Raw genomic sequence first — 25,779 nt, forward strand, 5'->3', positions numbered from 1 at the left:
TTTGACAATTAGGAAAATCATGTGTATTTAATCCTGACTATTGACTCCAGATCCTTCTTGACCAGATTTCTTATGGTGTGCTCACTGACAGATTGCTCTTTAGCCATTTTCCTCATTGACCGTACTGGATTTCGAGAAATTTGACCCTTGACTGCCTTGATCAACTAAAGAGTCCGAACTGACCTCTTTAAACCACTGCCAGGTTTCCTCTGAACACAACCAGTCATTTGAAAACGTTTAATCACTGTGTAAACCGTACTCAGAGGCTTGTTAAGCATCTTGGCAATGTCTTTAGGCGTGTTACCATTAATGGCGTTGTAATAATGAACTTGTTTTTACTACTTATCTTCACTTTTTGGCTGCTTTTTCATTTATTTCAATTTTCAAAGATTTTTGCGTCAACAAAAATAAACTACGTGCTTACAACAATGGAGTATTTTACTTTGGAATCACCAAACGTATTACAAAATTTGCGTTCAGAGCTAGACACCGGACTTTGGTTTTTCGATTTTTTACGATAAAAATAAAAATTTCTGTATATTGTTTAAAATTGATCTTATTTACAATAATTTTTTATATTTAGATATAAAAATTTACAGGATTTCAAAAAAAAAAAAAAAAAATTGCGATACCTCGCAAAACTTATGTTATTTTGTTTCAAGATATTGAGCAGAGGTGCTATTCAATTAAAACTGATTTAATTCGATTAAAATTAATTTTAACTAATAATTTTACGAATGAATGTAAACATGCCACACCGAAAACCTGGCAGTGTTTTAAACGCATAAAGAGTTCTATTTTAATAAACTTCAGAAAATTGAATTTATTTTAAAAAAACTTATACAAAAAATTTTATTTTAATCTTTTTTAATTGTAAAAAAACGAAAAACCAAACTTCAATCTCTAATTAGAGCAGTTAATATGAAAAATGAAGCTACTCAAAGTTATAAGCAGCGAAATCGACTTTTTTCGAGTTAAAGAAATAAACGGACTTAGTGGTGTTGGTAAGTCAAGAACGACGGGCTAAATATCTAAAGTAATCAATACCAAACTTTTAAAATTTATAAACAATATTGGTTTTGAAAACTAAGGAAGATTTGATTGTAGTTGAAATCTAAAAGAATCAAGCCAGACAGAATTATTTGAAGGACGTTAGACTCGAAAGCAATACGATAGCTTTATGTTGAAATAAATTGGCATCCTTACTAAAACAGTATTCAATTTTCCTGAAACAGATTTGTGCTTTCGTTGAGCCAAGTTTGTAAGCAGAAATAGTTGGAGACCATTTAATTTATCTGGAATATGTTTTGATCACTTTGAAAATTCATCAGACAAGGCAAACAAAATACTATAGACTTTACAAAAAACCTTTTCAAACAATAAAAACGAAGATTGCTTTTTAAAACCAGCTTTTCTTCCTTCACTTAAGCCATTGAGAAGGATTTAACAAGGAGTTGATGACGTCTATCATGAAACTCCATTTCGTATGTTTAATTATGAGAGCGAATTAAAAATTAACCAAGATAAGATTCGTATTTTTCAAAAAGGTTTAAAAAGTGAATTTATTTGCCTCGTTAAGCCATTTAAGAAGACCGATAGTTTATGAGAGATTAGGAGAGTGGCGCTCAAAATATTTATTGAATGAACAAAAATTCAGTAAGGATGGAAACTGAAAAACTTTTATGAATAGTACGATTAAACAAGTATTATCAGATATTAACAAATTAGTACTCAATTTGCTTAGAGATCAATCGACACTTCTTTGTAGTTGCAAAGGACAGGATTAAAAAGATTGACCTGCTACAACAACTGAATCATCTGCTTTAAGCTCATAAAGAAATACACGAGCTGATATACAGTTAAGATTAGATGAATAAGAAGCCAACAAGAGTATTTTTGAAAGCAGAAAAGTTACTCTATCAGCTCTAAAAGCAAAGTATATACATATATAAAAAAAGAGAAAGTTAACCGTTAATAACACTCAGTAAGAGGAGGGTAAAAAAAGTAGTAAGACCAATAGAGGAAATATTTGTAAATTGAAGTCGATTTTCAAAAATAAAACCGTTTGTAATATTCACGCGGGGAACTGGATTTGGATTGAAGTGTTAAATTAAAAGAACAAATGCTTTTTTTTTTTTATTGTCAGCTTTGATACGGAATTAAATGTTTGTGCAATTGTTAAATCGCCTTTAAATGTAAGAATTTACTAATTTAAAAATTAGCCTTAAAAGTTTTGTATAGAAAGATTGATATTTCATATAATAAACAGGATTAAAATACATAATATAAAGCGTGAAATCACCGGATGACGACAACGTTGCTAATAGTGATAGCACTTTTTAACTGACTTCTCATGAATTGCAATAGCGAAGCAATCAAAAACCCATTAAAGGTTAATTTGAACTGTTCTTCAGATACTATTAAAAGCATACTAACGCCAGTTATCTTTTGTTGTTGTTGCTTTGATAGCATCAGAAGGCTGAATACACCGAAGCAATTGGTTACTTCACCAATCCTAGACACTTAGCCTCAGTTTCGTAAATGAGTAAACGCCACATTTTTACGACAAACACTTCCGATTCCTCGTCCAAAACCTGGAAATAAAGTAATAATTTAAAACGCTGAACTACTGAAATAAAACTCTTAGAAAAAAACTATTGCAAAAACAAACAACAGCAGAATAATCGATCATTGAATAAAAGTGTCAGTTAAAATTTCCAGTAATCAAATTAGTACGAGAAAATTATGCATTTATCATTAGCATAAATTAAAAAGAAACCTTACAACACTTAAAATAAGACCGACTTAAAGGTTTTTTTTAATATAGATACAATATATAAGTTCATGCATTTTATAAAAAAAACAATGTTAAATTTAAACGAGTATACTTATCAAAAGGTTAAATTCGCTGAAATAAAAATGATAATCGATTATTCCCCGGCAAACCTTCTCATGCTTCTGTGTCTATCAATCTCTTTTCTGGATCACTGGCAACAACGCTATGCCTGCGTAGAAATTAGATTTTGGGCAAGCATTACTCTGTATTAAATCTAGTTTCTCTGAGACAAGTAACGAATGGTTATGCAATAAACCAGAACGTTTCGTTTGAAACATTTTAATTTTTTTGACGAATTTTTTTTGACGATTTTAAAATAAAATAAAATCTTAAAGCTCAAAAAAAAAGGAAAAAAAAAAAAAGAAAAAAAAAAAAAATTAAGGAAATTGAATTTATTTTTTGATATCCTTGAGTGCAGAGGCAGCCATACCTGTAACTGCAGCACCCGAAAAATGAAAAAAGATTTCTTATCGAAAAAGATCGAGATTTGAAAAAAGAATATTTTTCATTCATACGTCAGGTTTACAAGTAAACAGCTTAAACCAACTGCAACATCAACATTTTTCACTGGACCTACGAACGAATCAAAGTAGTTCATTGCAGTATTAATCCCCTTATTCTCACTAATATCGCGCTGAGATCATTTGTAACCAATTTGAGACGTTCATAAGAACCAAGTGAAAATAAGGGGATGTAGAGACCAAAACAAAAAGTTGAAAAATTTTTTTTGACATACCATAGCAACATCTTCCAAGATATTTTTTGCGCTGCTTTTGCTTAGTACCTAAAAAATGAAAGACTACTTTAAAAAACATCTCCTAGGTGGAGGGATTCCTAGATGGATGGAAAAGGCTTGTAGTTTTATTCTGGGTCAAATAAAGCTAAAACAATATTTAAAAGTATTAAAAAGTACAATTACAAAAAAAAAATATAAAAATGATAATAAATTACCTTGCTGCATATAAATTCAACAAGAGTTTGCTCTTCTTCACCTATATATTCAAATATCTTTTTATTAACCCACGGCTTGATCCGCTTTTCAACTAATGTCTGAAACAAAATTTTAAAAAACTTTAGCTTAAAAAAAAGTTTCAAAATGATTTATGGCAATTAAGAAACAACATTCTAAATATCCTAAACCATTTATTGGATATTTTTTTTCTTTCACAGCTTGATTAGGAAATTCATCAGCCATATTTAGCAGAAAATAGAGCTGAATTATAAGCATACTAAAATATTGGTTGAAATTCACTCTTACTTCGTCAACTATATCCCATTTTAATGGGTACATGAATAAGTCCTCTTTAACAGTGGGTATTTTTTCTATAAGGTTTTTAATTAACTTTCTTTTATCTTCAACTGTTGGTTGCTCCTTCTTAGAATCCTCATCAAGACGAGATAATTTTTTTTTAGGTTCCTCATTAGCACCTTGTGCATCCTCATTGACGTTAAAAACAGCACCTAATTTGTTTTTATTTGCAACATTTGTTGCCACTTTCATTCCAAAACCAAACTTTTTGGAAACAGGTTCACCAGAGCCGTTTGTTTCAGAGTATTCACGCTTAAGGGACGGTGTATTTCCTTTAGACTCAGGAGTTGACTTAAATTTCGTAAACGATGGACTACTCATAGGACTTGGAGAGTTTGTATCTAATTGAGCAGGTGATGTATCAGGAGTCTAAAACATGAAAATTATCATTACTAAACTGTTTAAATGTACAAAATTCCATTCTTTTAATTTCAGATTAAAAGATTTATTTGTAAAACTAACAATATAAAACTAAAGATGTAAAAATAATTTAATATAACAAAAACAAAAAAAAAAAAAGTGCAAAAATAAGAAAAAAAACTCCTTTAAAAAACTTTTGACCTCAGTCATTTTTTGATTATATTCAACTAAATAATAAAAAATATCATATTTATAATATTTTTTATTAAACACCCACATATTTACCTAACCATTACTTTAAAATACTTTCACACTTATTTTAAAAGATTGTATTGTATATATGGGACCTAAAACACAGTAAGATTTAACAGAGAAAACTTTAAAATATAGTTCTGAATATTGTTTACAAAACAATTTCTAGGCTATCTTTTAAAATAAAAACTTCTTACTTCTTCATTTATTGATGTAAAAGCTGGTCGAAGATTAGGATTCTGTTGCACTGGGGCTGCAACTGGTTGATGTCTTTCTATTTCCATTAGTTCTTGTTGAATGGTTGTTTTCTAAAAAAACAATTATATTCTGTTTTTAACTCATAAATAAAATTATTATCTTAGCTAAACCTTGAAAATCCTTTCTTTATTTTACACACAAAAATAACAACCTTATAAATTGTATAAAAAAAAAAAAATGCAAAAAAGATTTTAATACCTCCAAATCATTCCCACGCTTTTTTTTAGTTTCTATAGGTTCTCCAGCTAACTGTTTTTTAAGTACTTCTTCAATTTCCTCCATTTCTCTTTGTTTATCACGAGCATCTGCTTGTATTTCAAGGTCTCTGTCACGCATACGTCGACTAAGAGCACTCCCTCTGTTTTACAAATAAACTTTTGTTACATAGAGTATTATAAAGCCCATTCAATCTTTTGTACTGTAAAAGTGATTAATTCAAAAAACTACAAAACAATCTATTGATAACTATATTTTTTACTTTTGCTAGAGTCAACGTGCGAGTGTAACTTTTTACAATAATTTGAATACTAATTAAATAGAAAAATTGATTCAAGGTCAAGAAAATCTGATCATTTAAAAAAATTTGTCACAATTGGCAAAGTTGTTTGGGTTTTTATATATCTCAATAAGCTAATAGTGTACAAAAATAGTGAATTGGCAATAGATACTACAAGAGATTTGAGGCTAAGAAGAATGTGAATGTAATGAAAGTGCAAAAAAGGTCTAGTGCAGGCAAAGTTGAGTTGAAATGGTTTTTTCACCATTATTAACATCAATATTTATAAGCATCAATCCATGTAATTCTTGAGTGACACTGAAGAACTGCATAGATTGATGTTCATAAATACAACTCCAAAAAGGATGTCATATCTTGTTTGTGAGAAATAGTTTTTTCTTTACATGCAAACAACTCTTGCAAAATTTAAAAACCGTGTCCAGTTTTTTTTTTTTTAAAAGTCACTCAGTGTTAAGAACTTGATATTTTAACATACAATTATTATTAAAATCTATAACTAGGTAGTTAACTTAAATTCATGTTTTTTTTGACATTTTAGCTACAAAAGTTACATTTAGAACAAAATCAATCTACATCTTTTTGTGCTAAAACCTGGTCAATCAGCACATTCAACTTGGCCTGTCTCAAAATTTGCAACAAAGTTTAAATAAAAAATTCCAAACCAAGCTAAAAAGTTTTAGCTTTAGAACTAAACTACTCAGATTTTTTTTGCAATATTGTATATCCATTTGTTGAACTTAAAGAAACATTCTGCATCCCATTTGAGCATAATTCTAAACCATCTACTTGCAATTTTGAGACTCTTGGATGAACTGTAGATAAATAGGCGCCATTCATTTAGACTACAGCTAATGCCTATACTCTTGAATAGGCTGGTTGCACTGTTGCAGAAGCATAGCCCATCTTGGTGACTAAAAAAATTTGACCAAATTTTGGTTTTCTATGATAACTCTGATTTACACACCAAATAAATTCCCCTATTTGAGTCTAGATGTCATAAGCTCAGAATTGGACTCAACAGGCATACTGAAATATGATTTATAACCTTGACACATCTTGACATATGCTTTCAGTGAACACTTTTATATTTTTCTGATAAATTGCCAGATGTATTAAAATGCAACTGCTAGGTGCAAGCAATCTCTTGGATGCCATCTATTTTAACAGTGCTATGCAAACAATACTCACAACATCTCTACTTAGCATATCAACACTGAGATATTGGTATATATTATATTGAGATATTGGTATATATTACTTTTGTACCTATGCTGCTTCAGGACAGTTCTAGAAAGCTCAAGAGAGCTCTAAGAGATTCCTGAAAATTCTATAAAAGTCTAGAAATTAAATAAACTTCTGTCAGTACAAAATGTCTTGTACTGACAATAAAACCATTTATTTTTTTACTTTAGAGCTATACTTAAAACCCAAATTTAATTTTGTTACATAGTGTAATCAGCTATATTGAAGATGACTGTAATGAATAGTATATGAGAACCCATATTGGAAGTTAAATGCACTATTATGAAAACTTATACATTTTCTTTCTGCATTGATTTGTAACTTCTTTTAATTAGTTGTAGGAAAAAGAATTCTTACTTGTAGTATTTAATATCATCTCTGTCATCATCATAGTCCTCCAAAAATTCCAATAAATGAGTTCTTTCTTCTTCTTCTTCATTCCTCTTTCGTTCTTCTTTAGTAGATTGTTTTTCATAGTCACGAGCTCTTTTTCGTTCACGAATTTCCCATTCCTTTAATTTCTAATGGAACAGAAATAGCTCAGTAATTATTGTGAATAATGTAAAATTACATTATATAATATTATGAAAATTTATGCTGAAATTAATCACTAAAATATGATTACATAAAACATTTTTGTAATCAAGTAAGTAGATACTTATCAAAACAAACAACCTCAAGAAATGCATGTTCTTTGTCTTTTTTAATCCTCTCCATCCTTCTTCTCTCATACTCTTCATCATTATCTTCTACACCTCTTTCTCGTTCACGTGAGCGTGATTTTGAGCGCTTAGAAACTCTCAATGGTGTTTCACTATCTTCATGCTTACGACTGTCTCTTTCCTCACGTTCTTCACGTTCTCTCTCTCGCCTTCGTCTTTCCCGTTCTCTTTCTCTTTCTTTTTCCCGCTCTCTTTCCTTTTCTTTCTCTCGTTGTTTTTCTTTTTCCCTTTCATATTCTCTTTCCCGTTCTTTACTTCGCTCTCGGTGCCTATCCTTCTCTCGGCTTCGCTCTCGATCTTTTTCTCTTTCTTTCCTCTCATCCTTAAAAAGAAATTTTCAATTATTTATCAAATATGTGTTGATATAGCATGTAATAAATATGTGTTTTTAGAGCATGTAATAAATATGTGTTTTTATAGCATGTAATAAATATGTGTTTTTATAGCATGTAATAAATAGTGAAATTTTTTTCTCATTAATAAGATATTTCTTGAATGCATCAAAAAAGATTAAAAAAATAATATTGCCTAAACACTCAAAATTAATAAGCATTTTAAAATATTTACCTTGTATGTCTCTCGAAATCCTCTTATTTCTTTTGCAACAAGATTTTTTGTATCATCATTCATATCTAAGCCTTCTAAGTTTTCCTGAAACAAAAAATTTACTTTTACTTTGGAATCAATGTTTTTCAAAAATTAAAAACTGACTTAAGACTCATTGACATAGAAAATAAATTGATTAAAAGAAATATATCCATATTGCCTGTAGAAGACAAATGCTAAGAATTTATATGGATTCCAAATGTAAAATATTTTAACTTACTGCATTGCCACTATGAGTCTTTTTAAATGTTTGTAAGATGCCTTAAAATGAACAAAATGTAAATCACAAAAAGGTTTACCAGCATGTATGAATTACATTAGTCTGTAATGGGAAAACTGTCTGAAAAAATAATGGTTAATTCTTATTGCATATATAGCACTGATTTTGTTTGATTGTCTACTATTTCTTCAAAAATGAAGCTAAGATTATTGTGCGTCATGTTTGATAGCCAAATGCTAATGGAAAACAAATATTTTACAACAATATAGCACTTAGTAAACTGCTTTTGAAAATAGCCTTGCATTTTAATAAAAATTCTGTGGCAACATTTATAGAAATTAAGGGCTATTGGGCAAAACACCTCCTCCCCTACTTTATCCCAGACAACAAAGATTGCTTTAAGGACTCTAAATTTTTATGTGGTTTAGAACAACAATTCTTCTCTAAAATTGACCAGATTGAATAGTTGAGGGGATTAAGATCAGGTCAAGATGGGGGCCATTCTTGAGAGGTTATGAAGTCAGGAAAAAAGGCAAAACACCAGTCTTGTGTACTCTAGGCTCTGTGACCAGGAGCAGAGTCTTGCTGAATGATTTAGTGGTTATTACCAAAGTGCTTTTGAGCCCAAGCAAGGATCCGCTCTTAAAAAAGCTTCTGATAGTTCATTTGATTCAATTTAACTTCTTGATTAACAAAAAAAAAAAAAAAAAGGAGAGGGGGCACAAATTTCAGTCCGAACCCTGAGTGAGGATGGTTTTGGTGGCATTCAACCTGTCTTGTATTTTCTGAGTGCACTTGAGACCAAAACCTATATATTTGAGGATTGTGGGTTTGCTGAATTGTGACCAGTTTTTCATCTGAAAAATGGACTTATTACCTATTGTTCCCTACAGCCCTGTTCAAGAGCATCTGACATCTTTTCTTCTTTACAGCTTTGTTAACATTTGTCAGCAGCTGCATTTTACAAATTTCGTAAGGTTTTAATCCCATAACTTCATTAGTGATACTGTTCATACTGTTTTGGTATTCACTAAGATGTCACAAATAATCATTCTCATTGATCTCTTTAGATTTCATAGATGATTCTCTTTTTGATGATTTTCTGTAAATAAGACATTTGGACTGCGGGTTTACAACCTTTTCCTGGTCTGTCACCTTCATGACCCAACTCCTTGTATCACTGATTTGTTTTTGACACAGTTTACTCGGCAATCTTCAAGGCTCTAGGAATATCACTTTGACGGTTGCCTACCTCGTGTAGTGAAATTATTATATTTTGATATAATCTTAACTAATAATAAACTCTCAAAAAAACAAACAAACAAACAAAAAAACTTTATTATGAGGTAAATAATACCTTATTAATGAAGTTATAGAGCTATAATTTATTAAAATAGAATTATTTTAAATAGTTCTATTTTAGTATCGAAAAATATCCCATTATTTCTTGTCACCCTGTATTTGAAATCAGTTCCAAAAATCCTATAGAAACTATTCAACTAAGAACACTTTTTCAAAAGTTTTTTTTTGGATGCCTGTGTAACTGATTGATCTAAAGAATAAAAAAGTTGATTGATTAGTTTCTGAAAGATCATTAAATTTCACAGACATACAAAATTGCAATTGAAAAATATCAATTAAAAAATTTCAGCTGCACAAGAAACAATTATTTCATGATAGCCTAAGTTGTTTAAATGATTTGAGACTGAAATTCAGCAATGATAGATTTTTAAAAAATAGTTCTTTTTTGGGAAAATATTTTGAGTACAACAGAAAGAGCTGAAAATATGCAGAAGTATTTTTAAATGTAATAACAAACTAAAAGCCTCTTTTAAAGAACAAAATTTATCATCTAGAACAATAGCACTAAAATAAATAAAATGTATTTTTGAAATGAGAAAATAACTTTTTCATTAAGATGAAGTTACTTTTTCAGGTTTGTATTGAAAATATTGTTTAAAGATGATGGTTTTTCATGACTTCTGAATATTGGTTAAACAGTATAAACATTTATTTTTAGTGCATCTCAGGAAAGAATTCTACCAGGAACCTATTGTTGATATGCTTGCAAGCAACCAACCCTAGCTGAGCATATGCATTTAATTGGACTGTGTAGCATTGCTTTTAACAATTATGAAAGGATGCCACAGTTGGGATGCAGGAAGCTAATTTGGTGGAAATTGTATCATTTTGTCAAGCAGAGTAAAGCTAGTTTAAAGTCACAATTCATGTTTAGTAATGATTCATAGTTATCAGTTAGTGTAAACTATTGCAAAAAGTTATACCAGTTTGTGTAGTGGGTTTTTTCCAAAAACTGTCCAAGTAAGAAGATTTATCTGTTTTATAGCTTTCCACTCATTTTATACCGAACAATTTAGATTTCTAGTGTTTTAACTTTACATTTATGTAAACACTATTTGATCAGGTTATTCATCTTCTATTGAGACTTTCATCTGTGCATTTAATATTGTTTTAGTCAAGTGTAAATTTTCAAAATGCTTGGTTTTGGGGAAAGTACTGAAAGTTTTAAATTTGTCCCCAGTCTCAGTCTTTACTTAATGTAAATAAAACCAAAGCCAAAAATTTTAAAAATATAATAGATTGTGCATTATATTTCATACTTACCACTATCCAATTCAGACATATTATCACGAATTAACTTTTCAATTTCTTTACGAATTGCATCATCTTGTTTCTGTTAAAATCAAAACAATACTATTTTAAAACTAATTTTTGCAAAACTTACTTGCTGTGGTGTGACCTAACAAAGTCCTACAATTTAATAAAGTCCTAATTTAAGAAATGACAAATTTCCTATATATAAAATAATTAGAGAAAAAAATTTAGTTATTTTAACTAACTAGATATCTAGTTAAAATAACTAAGTTGCTTTAACTAGAAATCTAGTTAGTTAAAATAACTAAATTTTTTTCTCTAAATGTTTATTTTGTATATAGGAAATTTGTCATTTCTTAAATTAGGACTTTCTTAAAGCATAGGACTTTGTAGGTCACACCATGGTAGTAAACTATGATTTCATTATTCAAATCAATTTAATACTAGGTGCCAATCATTCACTAACAGCTTACTGACACTAAAACTAAAAGAAAAGTCACTAAGAAATATTCTCACTTTAGTTTCTTCATCAGATTCAATATCATAATCATCCAAATTTTCACCAGAATCACATAAAACCTCTTTTTCAATCTTTTTTTGTTCTTTGTAGCGGTCTAATTGTGATCGGGTTTTTGAGTCAACTTTAACCTGCATTTAAAAGTAAACTTTACATAAAATTAGCTCAAGAAAACAAGCTGATAAAGATTCGTCTAACAGTATCAAATTAATAAAACATTTATTAACATACCAGTAACTTCTTATCCCCAATCTGGAATCCACTTAATAACCGCATAGATCTAAGACCAGCTTCAGGATCAGAATACTCACAAAAACCAAATGCTGAAAAATTCAAGAGGATTTAATTTTAGGTTTTTATTAGAAATGTTATTTTTATACATACATTAAAAATATTAAAAAATAATTTTAAATACAACAACCATGAGGTCAGGAAAATACTTTTGATTTGTGAATTGACATTATTTAAAATGAGAATTACACATTTACAGCTTTTTATTTGTAGATTTTAACATGTGGCAAAATTTAGAGACTGTTCTATTGTAAAATCTGTGTAAATAAAAGAACTTTTCTGGTAAACTTTATAGCAGAATTAATTGCAGTTGATGAAGGAGCTTTTAAAAAATCTGTGTATTGATAGATCTCTAACTATCAGCAGAATTATAACAAATATCTTTCAGCTTTTTATCTGCAATTTAAAAAACAAAATAAACCAAATAGCATTATTTTTTTGCAGTTATGTTTTTATAATAGTAAAGCTTTTTTTTTTCATCTAGCATACAACCATTACAAAATAAAAGATTTACTTTCATTAAAGTAAAAGATAGTTTAAGGTAATTTTAGGTATTAACTCTTTTTTTTTGTTACAGTAATGTGCAAAAGTTTGGGACTTTATTTCAGTTTCTCTTTGATAGCTTATTTTTTCTTTTCAGTTGTGTTGTACCCATGGTTTACATGAAAAAACATTCCATTTATTACCTAATTTGAAAACAAATTTACAAAGAATTATTAATATTGTGGTGTAAAAATTTTGGGAAATGACTTTAATCATAACTTATATCTGGTTTAAATTTAATAAATTTTACAATAAAAGCTTCAAAAGTAACTAACAACAATTTAACAAACTTAGTACTTGGTAGGATATCCAAGTTGTGGATTCCATACCATGTCAAACAGTTTTTGATTCTAAAGGCAATCCTATTGCCATCTTTTCACTAGAGTGTGGCAGCATTATGTTTTTATTTGTATATTGATTCATAATACCTTCCATAAGAGATATTGGATCTATAGTCTCCCTTAACACATCCCTAAACAACCACATTTCCTCCACCATCTCTCATAGTTGGAAATTGGTACTTTAGATAAAATCCTTGGGTAGGAGGACAACAAACATTTTATTCCATCCAACCCAAAAGTGCATTATCTAAGTTGAAAAATAATAGAAGAAAATTGGTAGAAGGTTAATTGTTGGTTGTTTTCAAGGATATTTATGTAGAAATTTTGAGATGGCCAACTATCTTAAAACAGTCAACTCATTGTAATTCATGCACATCTGCCTTCCAGATGACTTGTTTCCTTAATTAGTACCTTTCACAATGCAATCAGCATTTAAAATTTAAGCAGGCATTTAACAGTTTTCATTTTAACAAATTCCATTTTTAAAGTTAAATTATCAAAAATTTTCTTTTCTTATGACTACTTACGAAAGATAATGAAACTGCTTATATTTACTTATGAAAGACTACTACTAAACAATTAACTAGCATAAAGCTAGTGATTATTGCTATTACAGTCACCTACTTCATATACAAAATCCTATGACAAAACAATTCGAATAGCTTTCAAAAAACTCAATTAAAAAACAATTGAAAATTGAAACCTTTATTGTATAAGTACTTTAGATTAATTTTCAAATAGTAAATGTATGTATGTATGTATGTATGTATGTATGTATGTATGTATGTATGTATGTATGTATGTATGTATGTATGTATGTATGTATGTATGTTGTATGTATGTATATATGTATACCTTGCAATCTGCCAGCTGCACCTTGAACACGCTTCCAACTTACAATATAACCACATTTCTAAAAAAATCACATAAATAAAAGCTTTATGCATTTACTACAGACATGCACATTATGCAATAACAAATGCAATACCTGGGATATGGTGAATTAAGAAATGTTTTTTTTCCCAAGGAAATGAAATACTTTGTTACCAGTTCATTCCAACATACTTCATTAAAAATTACCTCAATTATCAATCATGCAACTTTTCTATTCTTCAATTAAGCAAGACAAATAAAGGTTTTGGGAAATGCTTTTATATATTAAAAAAAATAAATAAAACAATTCATAAATTCTTAATAAAAAAAAGTTAATACTTACCATAAGAATTTGTCTAATAAGTGTATCAGAAGCTTTGTCAGTAATGTTACCTACAAATACAGTGGTGATCTCTTGTTTCTGGACCTATGAATTAATATATAATTTAAATTGATAGGGAAAGCAAAAATACTTCTATATTTTAGCACAAACAGTGAAAGGGAACAACTTTTGATTTTTCAAAACAGATTTAAAACACTATTCTGAATTATTATGAAAACTGTTGTATAAAACCAGCAAAAGTTGGATTGCTTTCAAAGACATTATTGAGTAACATGCTATATTAAGATTTTATAGCCTAATTAGGTTAAGTTAAGATATGTATGCACTCATGAAATCAACTGACTTAAGCTTTTTTTCCCTAGGAAGCAAAGAAATTCTGATAAATTGACTTTTCCAAAACACAATAAAAAAAATAAGATTTTAAAAGTTTAACAGAAAAACTTTCAATTTACATGATTTATGCTGTTAAACTAATACTCACACTTTATCAAGTATACTATTTTAGCTTTTAAGAAATGATTAAAAAAAGAGAAATTTTTTAGTATCCTTTCTATAAAACGAGAGGAAAAAAAATTAAAACAAATCAAAGAAAATTCACCATTTTTTAAGTAAAGGTGATCCTAAATCAATAACATAGAGAAGGCTTAAGGAATGAGCCAGGAGCCAGAAATGCAATTAAAAAAATCTCTGATTGTCAAAAAAAAAATTTCACCAAGAGAGTTAAATCAACATTAAAAAAAAAACTGGAATTTTAAAAAGAAAACTAGCTAAATACTACTAAAGCTCACCATCCTATATATAAAAACTAAGAAATCTTACATTAAGAAAGAAAAGAACATTACAGGACAAACATAAATTCAAACAAACATGCAACTGTTACCAAAACCCCAATTTTAAAGCAGCTGGATATAAACAGATTTTTAAAATATTTAAATTCAAATTAACATTTTTTCACTTTATACAAACAAGTTTCACACTTGCTAATTTTCTTTTTAAAATTGTATTAGCTTTAAAAAACCAATCCTGGTTAAAAAAATAAATGCTTTCAAGGAATTGCGACCTTTATTAAACAATTAACCCCTTATGGCCCACCTTTTCAAATAGTCAAACTTACTAAATTAATATAAAATGTATTAAGTAAGACATTACAATATAGTTTAAATAGCAAGTTAAACCACTACTGTGGGCGCTAAAGGATTAATCAAGAGTTAATTGCATATCATCTTGTAGCTGGTGAGATAATTTAAAATTGGTACCTAGCAGGCCTGATTGTTATCTGATTGACAGTGATGAACAATAAGCAATTAATTGTATGGTTTACTTAGAATTTTAATAAGAAAATTTGCTTAATTTTTGTCTCAATATGATTATTATGTTGATAATCATGTAAAAAAACATTTAACAGTTTAATCAGATATATTTAAAAAATGAAGAGGGATTATTGATAATTGTTTGAAAAGGATGATAGCAATCATTCAGCCATATTTGTTAATGATCTTCGTTGATTATCTAATAAGTGAAAATAACTAAAAGCAGCATAAGATAATTGCTGTTAGTACATACTTGCCAATGATAAGGTAATAATGTGATTGTTGATAATCCTATAGCAAATATATATATATGATTAATTGCTCCTACATAAAAAAACCAAAAAAAAAAAATATTTCTCATTTTTTGATTGTCAATTACCTGGTGACTACTAGTGAATAAAAAACTGTTTCCTAAATTTCAAATTAGTGAACAATTTTTTGGCTTTTAAAAATTATTAACTATTTAGGGTTTTAACATTAATGATAGATAATGTAGACTTACCAAAGGCGGAACAATTCCATTTATAACAGGAGCCATTTTATTTTTCAATTATATATATGTATATAAAGTATATTTTTTTCCTAAATGAATATATACAAGAACTAAAGGTTTACTGCATATAAATACCTAACTCACTGTAATTTAATATCTTTACTGAGCCTAGTTTTCTTCTTTAACGTTAAATATACTTACTGAATTTGATAGAGGGGTTATATCAGGTGAATAGATAGGGAATATCAGGTGAATTCCTTTTTACAATTAATATTTTAAGGAAAGTTTTAAAAAATAATTAGCCTTAAAAAAACTTATACAAATGCATAGATATTTTGAGAACTATAATAATAGGTTTTAATAAATAAAAAAAACAGAATACTGGCCAGAAAAAACATGGTTGGTAACATAATAGCTAACGAGGATTATTAGTTAAGTATGCTCTTTAGTTGTCTTTACATGCAATATGTAGGCTGTTTCTTTGCCAAACGCTCTCTAAATTAATGGTATCTTATCGCCGATGGTTCTCAGAAATGCATCTAAAAGCTTACTTCTATTTCCTTAGCTCAAGTCTGTCGTCAGGAATTCCAACAAATAGGCAGTTTTTAAAAGCAATAACAAAAAACACCTTCAGAACTTTGTAAGACAAAAAAAAATTGAAATTTGATGATTATTTAACTTCAAGTCTTAATTTACAATAAACATTTAGACATTACCCTAATCTTACGTGGAAATCAAAAAAACCTTTACACCAAAACGTTAAGTTTGCTAACTTCGGGCTTTGTATCATACTACCAATCGCAATGGTTCCTGGGACCAAGTGTAAAATTAAATCTAACAAGTACCAAATTGGAGTAGGCAACTTCTATAAGTCAACTGTAAAAGTGAATTTATGGAATTACTATAATTGGCTATTTTAAGATTATGCTGAAAAATATTAGTTACGCATAGGCAGCAGTTGAACTAATTTGGAAGGTTTAGATTTACAGATTTGAGTTTATTGTAATTACATTGCCAATATAGTTACAATAAACCCATATCTGTAATGATGTTTATTAGAAGAAAAACGCCTTTGGGGTAATTAGGAGGGACTTCTTTCTGCATCGTTTTCTCAAGAAAAGTATTTGAAGTTTATGATACATGATTTTTAAATTAATAGCAAAACTTTTTATGAATTATTAGGCTTATACATTGTATTTTTAGCCGCTGACACATTGAGCCATTTTCATGTGCTAAGAAAAGTCTGATTGGTGCAAGATGTTAATTTTATAAAGCTTCTTTTTTACCTTTGACATCCCTGTATCCACATTGTTTCTGTATTTATACATATTACAAATAGTTATAAATATTGATTACAGTGATCATGATGTCTACGGGGTAAATTGTAACAACTTTCATGGGGGTAAGTTGAAACACAGTGTATCTGGAGCTTAAATTAATTTTTACGCTTTTTCTAGTTTTTCCTAAAACTAATGGACGTTTTTATCATAATAGTAGACAAAATTGTTTACAAAAAAAGCTGTTTACAAAAAGTCATAATTTAGTTTATTACAATATTGGACAAAATTTTAAATATAGTAAATTTCCAGTAAATTTCTTTTGGACTTTTTTCTTAAGTACAAAATTTATGTGAGAAAAACATAAATTACAGACAAATTGATAATAATTCTCAGGACTCTATTAGGTTTATATTTTTAAAGTATTGCAAGTTGCGCCTTTCACCGTTGCAACTTGCCCCGGAGCGGAATAAGCCGCATCTTTTTTTTTTTCATTTTATTTTCACTATCTCGGGATGACTAAGTTTTATGCTATAACTATCAATGATGAATTCTTATGTTACTAAGATCTAATTTATCACTCTGAAAAATTTTTTTTAAGAAAATCAAAGTTGTTGGAAATAAATATAGTTTTTTAAATTGTGTTGCAACTAGCCCCGGTCTCCCCTACTATTTGTTGTTTTAAGAACACCTAGCTTCTTATTAATACTTTCAATGTTCTTTTTTTTTTTTATTCCCCTTAAATTTTTAAGACCTCTCTATTCAGATTTTTGTGAGCAACCTTGTTATGAATAAAATCTTTAGCTGATTGATGATTCTAGCATAGTTCTTCAAGTACGGAGATAATTAATGAGGTAATTAATTAAAGAGATAGTTAATGATATTTAAGGACATAATTTTAAAAAACTATTTTGAATTTATTTATGAAACAATCGTTATATCTGACAGTTTCGTTCTTTCTAGTCTTTTTTTTTACATATTTTTTTGTTCAAGTTTTACAATATGCATTGAAAAAATTAAGAGTCTAATCAACATTATCATTTAATGATGAAATAAATCTCAAAAATAAAAGCAAAACAAAAAAAAAACAATTATAAGTCCAATTAACAAACAGTTCTCTCTTTTGCAGAAGTTATTTTGTTGGCAGTCAATTTGTGGCCGGATAATTCCGCGTCAAATTAACCAGCCCATTTCATATTATATTTCGTGTCCAATGTCAGAACCGAATTTAAATAGAATAGAATGAGACGATCGAATTTTTTATTAATCGAAGATATTTAGAATCGAATTTGAACTTTGTTTGTTTGAATAGAATCATTTACAGTCGAATTTTTTAAATTAAGTTATTAAAACTTGTTTCAGTCGAATAATATAGAACCACCATCTAGAACCGAATCTTCTAGAATTGAATCAGTTAAACAAATAAAAAATTTAATGTAGGTATATCAAATAGTACATTAAATAAACACATTTATAAAATCTGCTGTTGGTTCTCTGCATACTGGACAGTGATTAATAGAACTACTTTGAATAGCTTCAGCACATCGCTGGCATAGGCAAAGATGGCGGCAAGGAAAAACAACAACTTGAAGATTGTTGACGAGACAAACTTTGCAGACATTTTCAATTGGTCTTTCCACCGCAGCAGCTTGTCCATTTGATTGAGATTCTTTATCAACAGTTTGTTCTTAAAAAAAAGTGTAAATATAAAACGTCTAACTAGTAGATAGTCTCCACCTGTCAAAAACAACAGCAAACCCCTAACATGAATGCAATGCAGTAAATACTTTTTGTTTATTGTTAAAAATTGAATTTAATTATCTAACCTGTTCAATTAATTCTTGAACTTCCTGATCACTTGGCATTTTCATACCGTTGCAGAGGAATAATCCAGCTTCAAAAAATTTGGTTGCAGTCCATACACCACTTGCAAGCTTTTCTTCATACCCACGAAGGCGCTCATGCTGCCTTTGACAATCTTGACGCAGATCTCTTCTAGGTTGGGAACCATTTCGGATCTGGAGCATTTCAACTTCCATTGGATAGACGACCTATTTAAAATTGATATTTTAAAGATAGTTTTAAGGATAGGATCTCAACTGCTACATCAAAACACTAAAGCGCTATTATATAAAGACTTATATTTTGTTGAAGCTCCTTCAAGAAACGCCATAACCCAGGGTGTGCTGTTATTGAACAATTCATCTTAGAGTGTAAGGATTTAAACACGTTGTTAGTACGATGACTCAGGCCATGAACAGAAAACATCTCAGGAGATTTTTGGAGCATCCAATACCTTTCGTAATACTGAACAAACTTTTTCATTTTTTTTTTTTAACAGCAATGTCACTGCGATGGTTAGCTTCAGCTTTTAGTTTGTCAACTTCAGGCCTTACTAAATTGGGTGGTAGCAAGCACATGGAAATAAACTTACAACATCATTTTCTGATGATTGGGTCATTATTCCTTGTGTATTCCACCTGCAGACCAATGACTTTAATCTTTTTGAGAATTGTCTGGGCATAATGAAATCTGCAACCGGTTACCCTTATGTTTGGAAAAACAGCTTTGGCAGAGTTTCCGATGGCAGTTTCATAGTCAGCCATCACAGTCTGTGGCACTACAGTTGAAGAAAGTTCGCAAAGCTTTTTAAAAACACGTAGGTAGAGACCTTCTTTTCGTCCAGTCGTTAAGACATGCAGAACAGGCACGATCATTGTTCCTAACTCCAGTGAAATATTGAACAGCTGACCACCATGGAAGATGGCAGGAACCACACGAAATGTAGCATCAACAAACAGGATAGTGGTTTCTGAAAAAGAGAAACTATTAACATTTAAAAATAGCTGGAATCTAAACTAATAAACAATTATTTTAGGTTAGGTTCCCCCATTTTGATATTGAAATGAATTATAGCTTAAAGAACAAAAGAACAAAGGTAGTTGATCCTCAAACTCTACAAGGCCTTTGTAGATGTTAGAAAATGGATTGGGCTGCAACATGTTTAGAACTGCTTCATTTGGAGGTTTAGGGTTTGTGTTGTAGCAACTTCTTCGTGCACTCTGTAGAATTTGTTCACACTTTCTGAAAGTAAGAGCAGCCTTAACACCTTCATTTGAGGACTGGATGACATTGTTGTAGATTTCACGCAAAGGCACCTGTGTAGTTGAAGCCATGTCTCGCATTTTCTCAAGAGCTGGAAAATGATCAAAATTTTGGGGCCTAGTTCCACAAGTGTGACCATGTATTGTCTCAAGTAAATTAGTTAACAAAACTATTTTTGCACTCTCATCAAAAAGATGACGGTGCTTACACTTGAGATAGCCAAAGTCTCCTACAACATACACAAATGTTTTCCGTTTGTCACCTTCAATTTTTTTGTATTCCATTTTGCTAAATTAATCGGCTGTGAAAAGTAATTAAGTTTTAAAATGACAAACTCGGTTGTAAAAAAATCGATTGTACAAATTCGACTGTAAAAAATTCGATGCTAAATTATTCGGTTGTGAAAAGTAATTGGGTTTTTTTAAAGTTTTTTAGTTTCATTAAACTTTTAATGATATTCGATCATCTCATTCTATGTTTTATAAATTCGGTTCTAGAAATTAGTTAAATCTTTTTCGATTCTAAGCAGTTTTTACACAAATCGGTTCAAGAATATCTTCACAAATTCGGTTCTGGCATTGGACGCCTTGTATTTTGATATGACTTAATTTTTACAATTTTGAGAGAAATTATTACGACTAAAAAAATCGTTTTGTTAAATTTTACCAAGACCATCATTGGTCCTATAAAAATCAGACAAAAAGCAGACAAAAATAAATTGCATTTAACATTACATTTGTTTTTATCTACTTTTAAAAACTAAAATACTGAGTTGTATATTGAAGTGCAGCCGAGGTTCTTGCATTACTTTTAAAGAACTTATGAAGTGGTAAATTGCCAACATAAAGATTCTATATTGGCTACTATCTTAACAAAAATTAAAAAAGATATTTTGTAAAAATTTATTGGTCTGATCCACAATTAAGACCTGAAACAAAACAAAAAAAGTGATAACTCTGTAATTAAACTGAATTCACAAGGAAGACATCCGGACTTGTAGAGACAAGTAGTCCATAGCATTTATCAATCCAAGAAATCAAAAAAAAAAAGGAAAAATGTGAACTGAAACAGCGTTAAAAAAGTAACCTATTTTTTTACAAAATTGAAATCAAAACATTGAAACTTTAATGATTTCATTTTACGCCGTTTTGATTCATTTTATTGGATTGGAAGGTGAAATGAAATTTATCTTGTTGAAAGAAACATAAAAGTCAAATTAATGCATCCACATAGAGGATTTACGAAGCTCGATTTTCCAATTACAGCAGATGACTGCTGGGCTAATGTCATGTTATTTTTCGTTGAAGTGCAGATTACCGTAAATGGAATTATCTATAATAGAATACATCAGAGAAATTTCAATTCTAAATTGTAAAAAAAAAGTAAAGTAAAAAACAATGCAGTGTCCTCTAGCCAAACGACAATTTAACCTTTTTTTTTAATACAGAAGCATCTGCTTTGACGTATTAGCATTCAGTCGGTAAAATCTATAAAGTATAAGTTTTAGTCATTTATTTTTCATTTTTTTGATTAAAATTTTAAAATAGTGCAAAATAAATATAAATACATAGATAATTGTAAAATTCTTGTTTTAAATGTACTTCTAGTTAACATAAACTGAACATAAATTTTTTAAATTTCTACTAAATAATGTTTTTAAGTGCTCTTCAAATCTATGACGTACTTCTAGTTACCCTTCTTTTTGCAGCATCAAATACGTTGTTCTTCTTACTGTACTTCGTGCTACATAATCCTACTTGTTATGTATATTGTACATCATAACACACTTCAAGTTTACTTCAAATGTCTGACGTACTACTACTTATTTCGCACTTCAAATGTGCTGTACATGCTTAATATAAATTTTACTACGCGCTTCAAATAAACTTCTTAATAAGTATAACATACTTATACAATCTGTGTACTTCAGAAAATTTATTTTCTACATTCTTATCAGGTAAGCGTTCATACCATTACCTTTTAAGGCAATCGGAAGGAGTTTAATTTACACTTTTTTTTTATGCTTTAATTTACATTTTATGCAATATTTATGTAAATATATAAATAAATCTAAGTTTATCATTATTATTATTTTTTTTTTATCAATAAATTTATACACACGAACGCTTATACAAATTTGGAGCACGCGATTACAACCGCACTCAAAATTAAATTTTTTTTTTTTATACGGTAAAAAAAATTATGTAAATTATAATATTTTAGTGCATTGAAATGCATTATTCGTATGACGTTAACTAAGATTGGTAAATAGAAATAAAAACAAAGTTTTACTTTTTGCTAAATTACAAAAACGGGTCCGAACATAAAAACTCTCTTGGATCCTCGGGTGTTTGTTTAAAAGTTCGAACCGTTATTCATTTAACATTTTCCTTTTCTTTTTTAACTTCAAAATTTAAGACCAATTTGATAAAATAAAAAAAGGATGTTTCAACTTGATACAAATAGAAGTTATTGTTACGGAAAATTAACGAATAATTATCCCACTCGTAAAATGTAGTTTTAAAAGCATTTATCATTTATCTTATTTATCTCAGTTATTTTTTTAAATGACGGAATAAAAACCATGAAAATAGCTTTTAAATATTTACATTTATGCAGGTTATACAGGTTTGTCTTTTTTATCTTAATTTACAAAACAATATGGTGATTTTTTTAATTTAAGAGATTGATTCTGGGTCTACTTTTGAAAACAGAAAAAAAAATTTCTGAAATGGTATATATATATATATATATATATATATATATATATATATATATATATATATATATATATATATATATATTTAATAAACAATTTGATTAAGGGAACTTTAGGATTTGTCACGATAACGCAACTGCATAAAACGTTCAAAATACAACAAAAATCAATTGTTCACCATCGGCTGAAAAGGTCAATTAAGTTTATTCTTTATTCTGATCTTGTGTCAATTTTATCTAACTTACGTCTTCGTAACACAAAATTTTTATGTGTGTGAAAAAAACTGTTTAACAATTTTAGCGATGACTGATTTTTTTTGTAATGTGCGAAAATGTTCGCGTAAATACTTGCGTTATAAGTTTTTTAATTTCAACGCCAGACCACTGGATTCATATTCAGTGTAATATTTAGTAAAATATTTTTTTAAGAATGGGGGAAATTTAAAAATTAAATTTATAAATTTCATAAAAATTCAAGAAAAATAAAATATAAAAACCAATGTCAAAATTTTTACTATTGTTTAAAAATCAAAGGTGTGACGTATTTAAGAATTCGTGATTTTCTTTTGTTTTATACTTTTTTCAATCAAGTAGTTTTTGCAATTTTTAATCATTTTTACGCATTCACATAATTTGTCGTGTTGCAGAGCCTTAACGGCTGGTTTGCAATTGTTAAAAGCATTTTCGAAGTTCTGACGAAAATAATCAATTTATAATTCTGATTCCAGCTCTCTTTTTTATTTGCAAGTGAAATTAGGAATTAAGCCACCTTTATCTTGATAAAAAATGACGAAAAGGTTTTTTTTTAAGCAATTTCAGATTAAAGTAGAAGAAGCATTGTTTGAAATTTCTGTGCGAAGGATTTAATAATTTCGTTTATGGTAAAATTTGTAAAAGCCTTTTAAATTTTTAATCCTATTAGTTGGACTGGGAAGTCACAAGGCGCCTCTTGTAGCCTCTTGTAGCCATGAGAAAAATGGGTGATAAAGTATTATACTCTTCCTTTATGTCTCCAGAAGTTAATTCTTTAACGTGGGAAAGTAGTGGTGATGACGATTTTAGTTGTCATGGTAATAAAAGACAGTAGTTTATGATGATAATTGCAAGTAATTGATAATTGTAACAACAGTTTGATGATGATGATGATGATGGTGATGATGATGATGATGATGATGATGATGATGATGATGATGATGATGATGATGATGATGATGATGGTGATGATGATGATGATGATGATGATGATGATGATGATGATGATGATGATGATGATGATGATGATGATGATGATGATGATGATGATGATGATGATTGCAGATACCGCAAATATTAAAATTCTTTAGAACAACGTATTATTAAAAAAATAAAACATCGTCCTATATATAAATTTATACAAAATGTAATACCACAAGAATATATCAACTATTCATATCCATAATTTCAATCTTCTACCATCTGTTTTGCGCTATCTTCTAAATCATCCTTAAATCATTAGGGGAATGGTATTATCATGTTCTCTATATATATACTTCATTATATAACTACATTTTTTATTATTTACTTGTTTTATGAGCGACTGATTTTTTTGACCTTTTTACGATTGTTTTTTTGTAAGTATTTATTTCATCTTCGTTTGTTGGCCAGTGAGACTCATTCTTCACAACACTAGCTTCGTAAGTGGTCAAATTTCCTTTGGTCACGCGAATCGGTTTTATGCTAGTAGCGGATTGTGCAGAATCTTTTTTTGTAAAACGCAAACAAATTTCAGCAATAAGACACAAGCCTCGTGTATCATGGCTGTGTGTGACAAGCAGTAAATTGGGTGCAGGACATAGAACAATGTGACTAAAGTTTTGAGAGATTTTAAACGATACCTTATTGAAAACTTCTGGCACAGCCAACAAAGATGACGTTAAATAGTTAAGTTCATTAGTGTAATATATACCCGTTTGTGTTTCAATAAATAAAGGTCTATTTTTTTCAATCGATTCGATTTTTTCCAAAAGATTTTGTTTCGCGTACTTGTTTAAATCCTTCTCTTTTCTCTTCCAAACTAAAAGATCAGAACTTGAGACGTATCGAACATTTTCTTCTTCTCCGTTTGTATATAGCCCGTATATAATACCCATATTTAAGTTCGGCATTTGCTTTGAAACCAAGGTGGTTTTTGATTCTGCAGACTGAAGCGCTTTGTTTGCATTTTTTATCCAACTCCACGGTTTAACTACATGAAAAACATGTTCTCTGACATCAAAAAAGTTTGGTACTGGACCTTCTTTGATTTTATAAGATATTGGGTTGTTATCCGTATTGTCTTGGCTCGATCTACGGGTCAGTCGAAGTAGCGAACCTTTTCCTTGATTCATTTAAGTAAAAGCAGTTTAAGCCCGGCAAGAGTTATACTCCAGTGAATTCCACTTGATTGAAATAAAATTACGAACCATTTAAATATTTTAGCGACATCGAAAACATTAATGCTGTCTCATATGCAACTGTCTTTAAGAATATTTCAAAGATTATCCGAGTTGTTTTGTAATCGATTAAAAGATGTTTATTTATTAAGTTAGTGAAACAAGGAATTAACAGTGTTTATAGAAAAAATATAATACTTATGATGGACTTTTATGGTTCGATCGAAGATTGTCGTCAAATTTCCAAAATTTTTCGATACTCTTTTTTTTTAATTTCATTTATCATACCATTGTCGTCTTTTAATTTTTTATTTTTAAAATTTTTGTTAAAGTTTTCTCATTTATATGTTATTATGCACTTTAACGTTAACAAGCAAAGTTTGTTGGTTTAGCGGTAAATCCTGTCTATTTTTTTGTGTCGTGTTAATTAGATAAAACAAAAACGAAATGGAAATGTTTAATTTTGAACTAAATGATCCTAGATCAAAGGAAATTTTTAAAAAGAAGGATGGCGAATTCTATATTTATATAGACTTCATTATCGTAAATGAAAATCATTTTCGTAAAAAATGAAAAATCATCCCTTATATAATCGGCTGAACTAAAAAGGATTTTAAAA

The 25,779-nt window shown here is 29.2% G+C and overlaps 4 protein-coding genes and 1 pseudogene across 10 annotated transcripts; all 5 read right to left on the reverse strand.

Annotated features, from left to right (window-relative positions):
* Window positions 1-2,231: 2,231 nt before the first annotated feature.
* On the reverse strand, window positions 2,232-15,767 carry LOC145183839 (RNA-binding protein 25-like). 7 transcript variants are annotated; one of them, XM_090083721.1, is made up of 17 exons: window positions 15,659-15,744; window positions 13,847-13,930; window positions 13,619-13,694; window positions 13,486-13,543; window positions 11,687-11,778; window positions 11,455-11,586; window positions 10,948-11,017; window positions 8,323-8,363; window positions 8,064-8,147; window positions 7,450-7,818; window positions 7,132-7,295; window positions 5,214-5,373; window positions 4,955-5,065; window positions 4,095-4,514; window positions 3,788-3,886; window positions 3,573-3,620; window positions 2,232-2,594 (listed from the first exon to the last, which is right to left on the reverse strand). In XM_090083721.1, the coding sequence occupies exons 5-17, from the start codon at window positions 11,729-11,731 to the stop codon at window positions 2,502-2,504; spliced, it is 1,836 nt and encodes a 611-aa protein (XP_089939847.1). In that variant the 5' UTR covers window positions 11,732-11,778; window positions 13,486-13,543; window positions 13,619-13,694; window positions 13,847-13,930; window positions 15,659-15,744; the 3' UTR covers window positions 2,232-2,501. The 7 variants fall into 7 exon arrangements, with proteins under 7 accessions (XP_089939847.1, XP_089939848.1, XP_089939844.1 ...); XM_090083722.1 differs by having other exon boundaries at window positions 13,619-13,740; XM_090083718.1 differs by lacking the exon at window positions 15,659-15,744 and adding an exon at window positions 12,718-12,877 and having other exon boundaries at window positions 13,847-13,931.
* A 2,351-nt stretch (window positions 15,768-18,118) lies between these two features.
* LOC149889361 (uncharacterized) lies at window positions 18,119-18,980 on the reverse strand. The gene is made up of 2 exons (XM_090085477.1): window positions 18,753-18,980; window positions 18,119-18,613 (listed from the first exon to the last, which is right to left on the reverse strand). The coding sequence occupies exons 1-2, from the start codon at window positions 18,963-18,965 to the stop codon at window positions 18,398-18,400; spliced, it is 429 nt and encodes a 142-aa protein (XP_089941603.1). The 5' UTR covers window positions 18,966-18,980; the 3' UTR covers window positions 18,119-18,397.
* A 147-nt stretch (window positions 18,981-19,127) lies between these two features.
* LOC149889362 (uncharacterized) lies at window positions 19,128-19,745 on the reverse strand (annotated as a pseudogene).
* Window positions 19,733-20,620, reverse strand: LOC149889363 (uncharacterized). Its single transcript, XM_090085476.1, has one exon. It carries the CDS (start codon window positions 20,313-20,315, stop codon window positions 19,806-19,808), a length of 510 nt encoding a protein of 169 aa, XP_089941602.1. The 5' UTR covers window positions 20,316-20,620; the 3' UTR covers window positions 19,733-19,805.
* A 3,467-nt stretch (window positions 20,621-24,087) lies between these two features.
* LOC149889364 (uncharacterized) lies at window positions 24,088-25,504 on the reverse strand. The gene has a single exon (XM_090086395.1). The coding sequence runs from the start codon at window positions 25,113-25,115 to the stop codon at window positions 24,303-24,305; it is 813 nt and encodes a 270-aa protein (XP_089942521.1). The 5' UTR covers window positions 25,116-25,504; the 3' UTR covers window positions 24,088-24,302.
* Between the last annotated feature and the right edge of the window lie 275 nt (window positions 25,505-25,779).

This window comes from Hydra viridissima, unplaced genomic scaffold, assembly GCF_058129835.1.
Source record: "Hydra viridissima isolate aposymbiotic clone 2 unplaced genomic scaffold, HvirCarnegie_v1 scaffold_4, whole genome shotgun sequence".
Classification (NCBI taxonomy): Eukaryota; Metazoa; Cnidaria; class Hydrozoa; order Anthoathecata; family Hydridae; genus Hydra; species Hydra viridissima.

Excerpts from the sequence above, each read along its gene's own strand:
- LOC149889361 (XM_090085477.1), bottom strand. The coding sequence starts at position 18,965 with ATGGAAGTTGAAATGCTCCAGATCCGAAATGGTTCCCAACCTAGAAGA. Across the intron at positions 18,614-18,752 it reads TTCAAGAATTAATTGAACAG|AACAAACTGTTGATAAAGAA; the intron begins GTTAGATAATTA and ends CTTTTTTTTAAG.
- LOC149889364 (XM_090086395.1), bottom strand. The coding sequence starts at position 25,115 with ATGAATCAAGGAAAAGGTTCGCTACTTCGACTGACCCGTAGATCGAGC.
- LOC149889363 (XM_090085476.1), bottom strand. The coding sequence starts at position 20,315 with ATGGAATACAAAAAAATTGAAGGTGACAAACGGAAAACATTTGTGTAT.
- LOC145183839 (XM_090083716.1), bottom strand. The coding sequence starts at position 15,694 with ATGGCTCCTGTTATAAATGGAATTGTTCCGCCTTTG. Across the intron at positions 8,364-10,947 it reads TATGTCTGAATTGGATAGTG|GCATCTTACAAACATTTAAA; the intron begins GTAAGTATGAAA and ends GTTCATTTTAAG. Across the intron at positions 7,819-8,063 it reads GATTTCGAGAGACATACAAG|GATGAGAGGAAAGAAAGAGA; the intron begins GTAAATATTTTA and ends TTTCTTTTTAAG.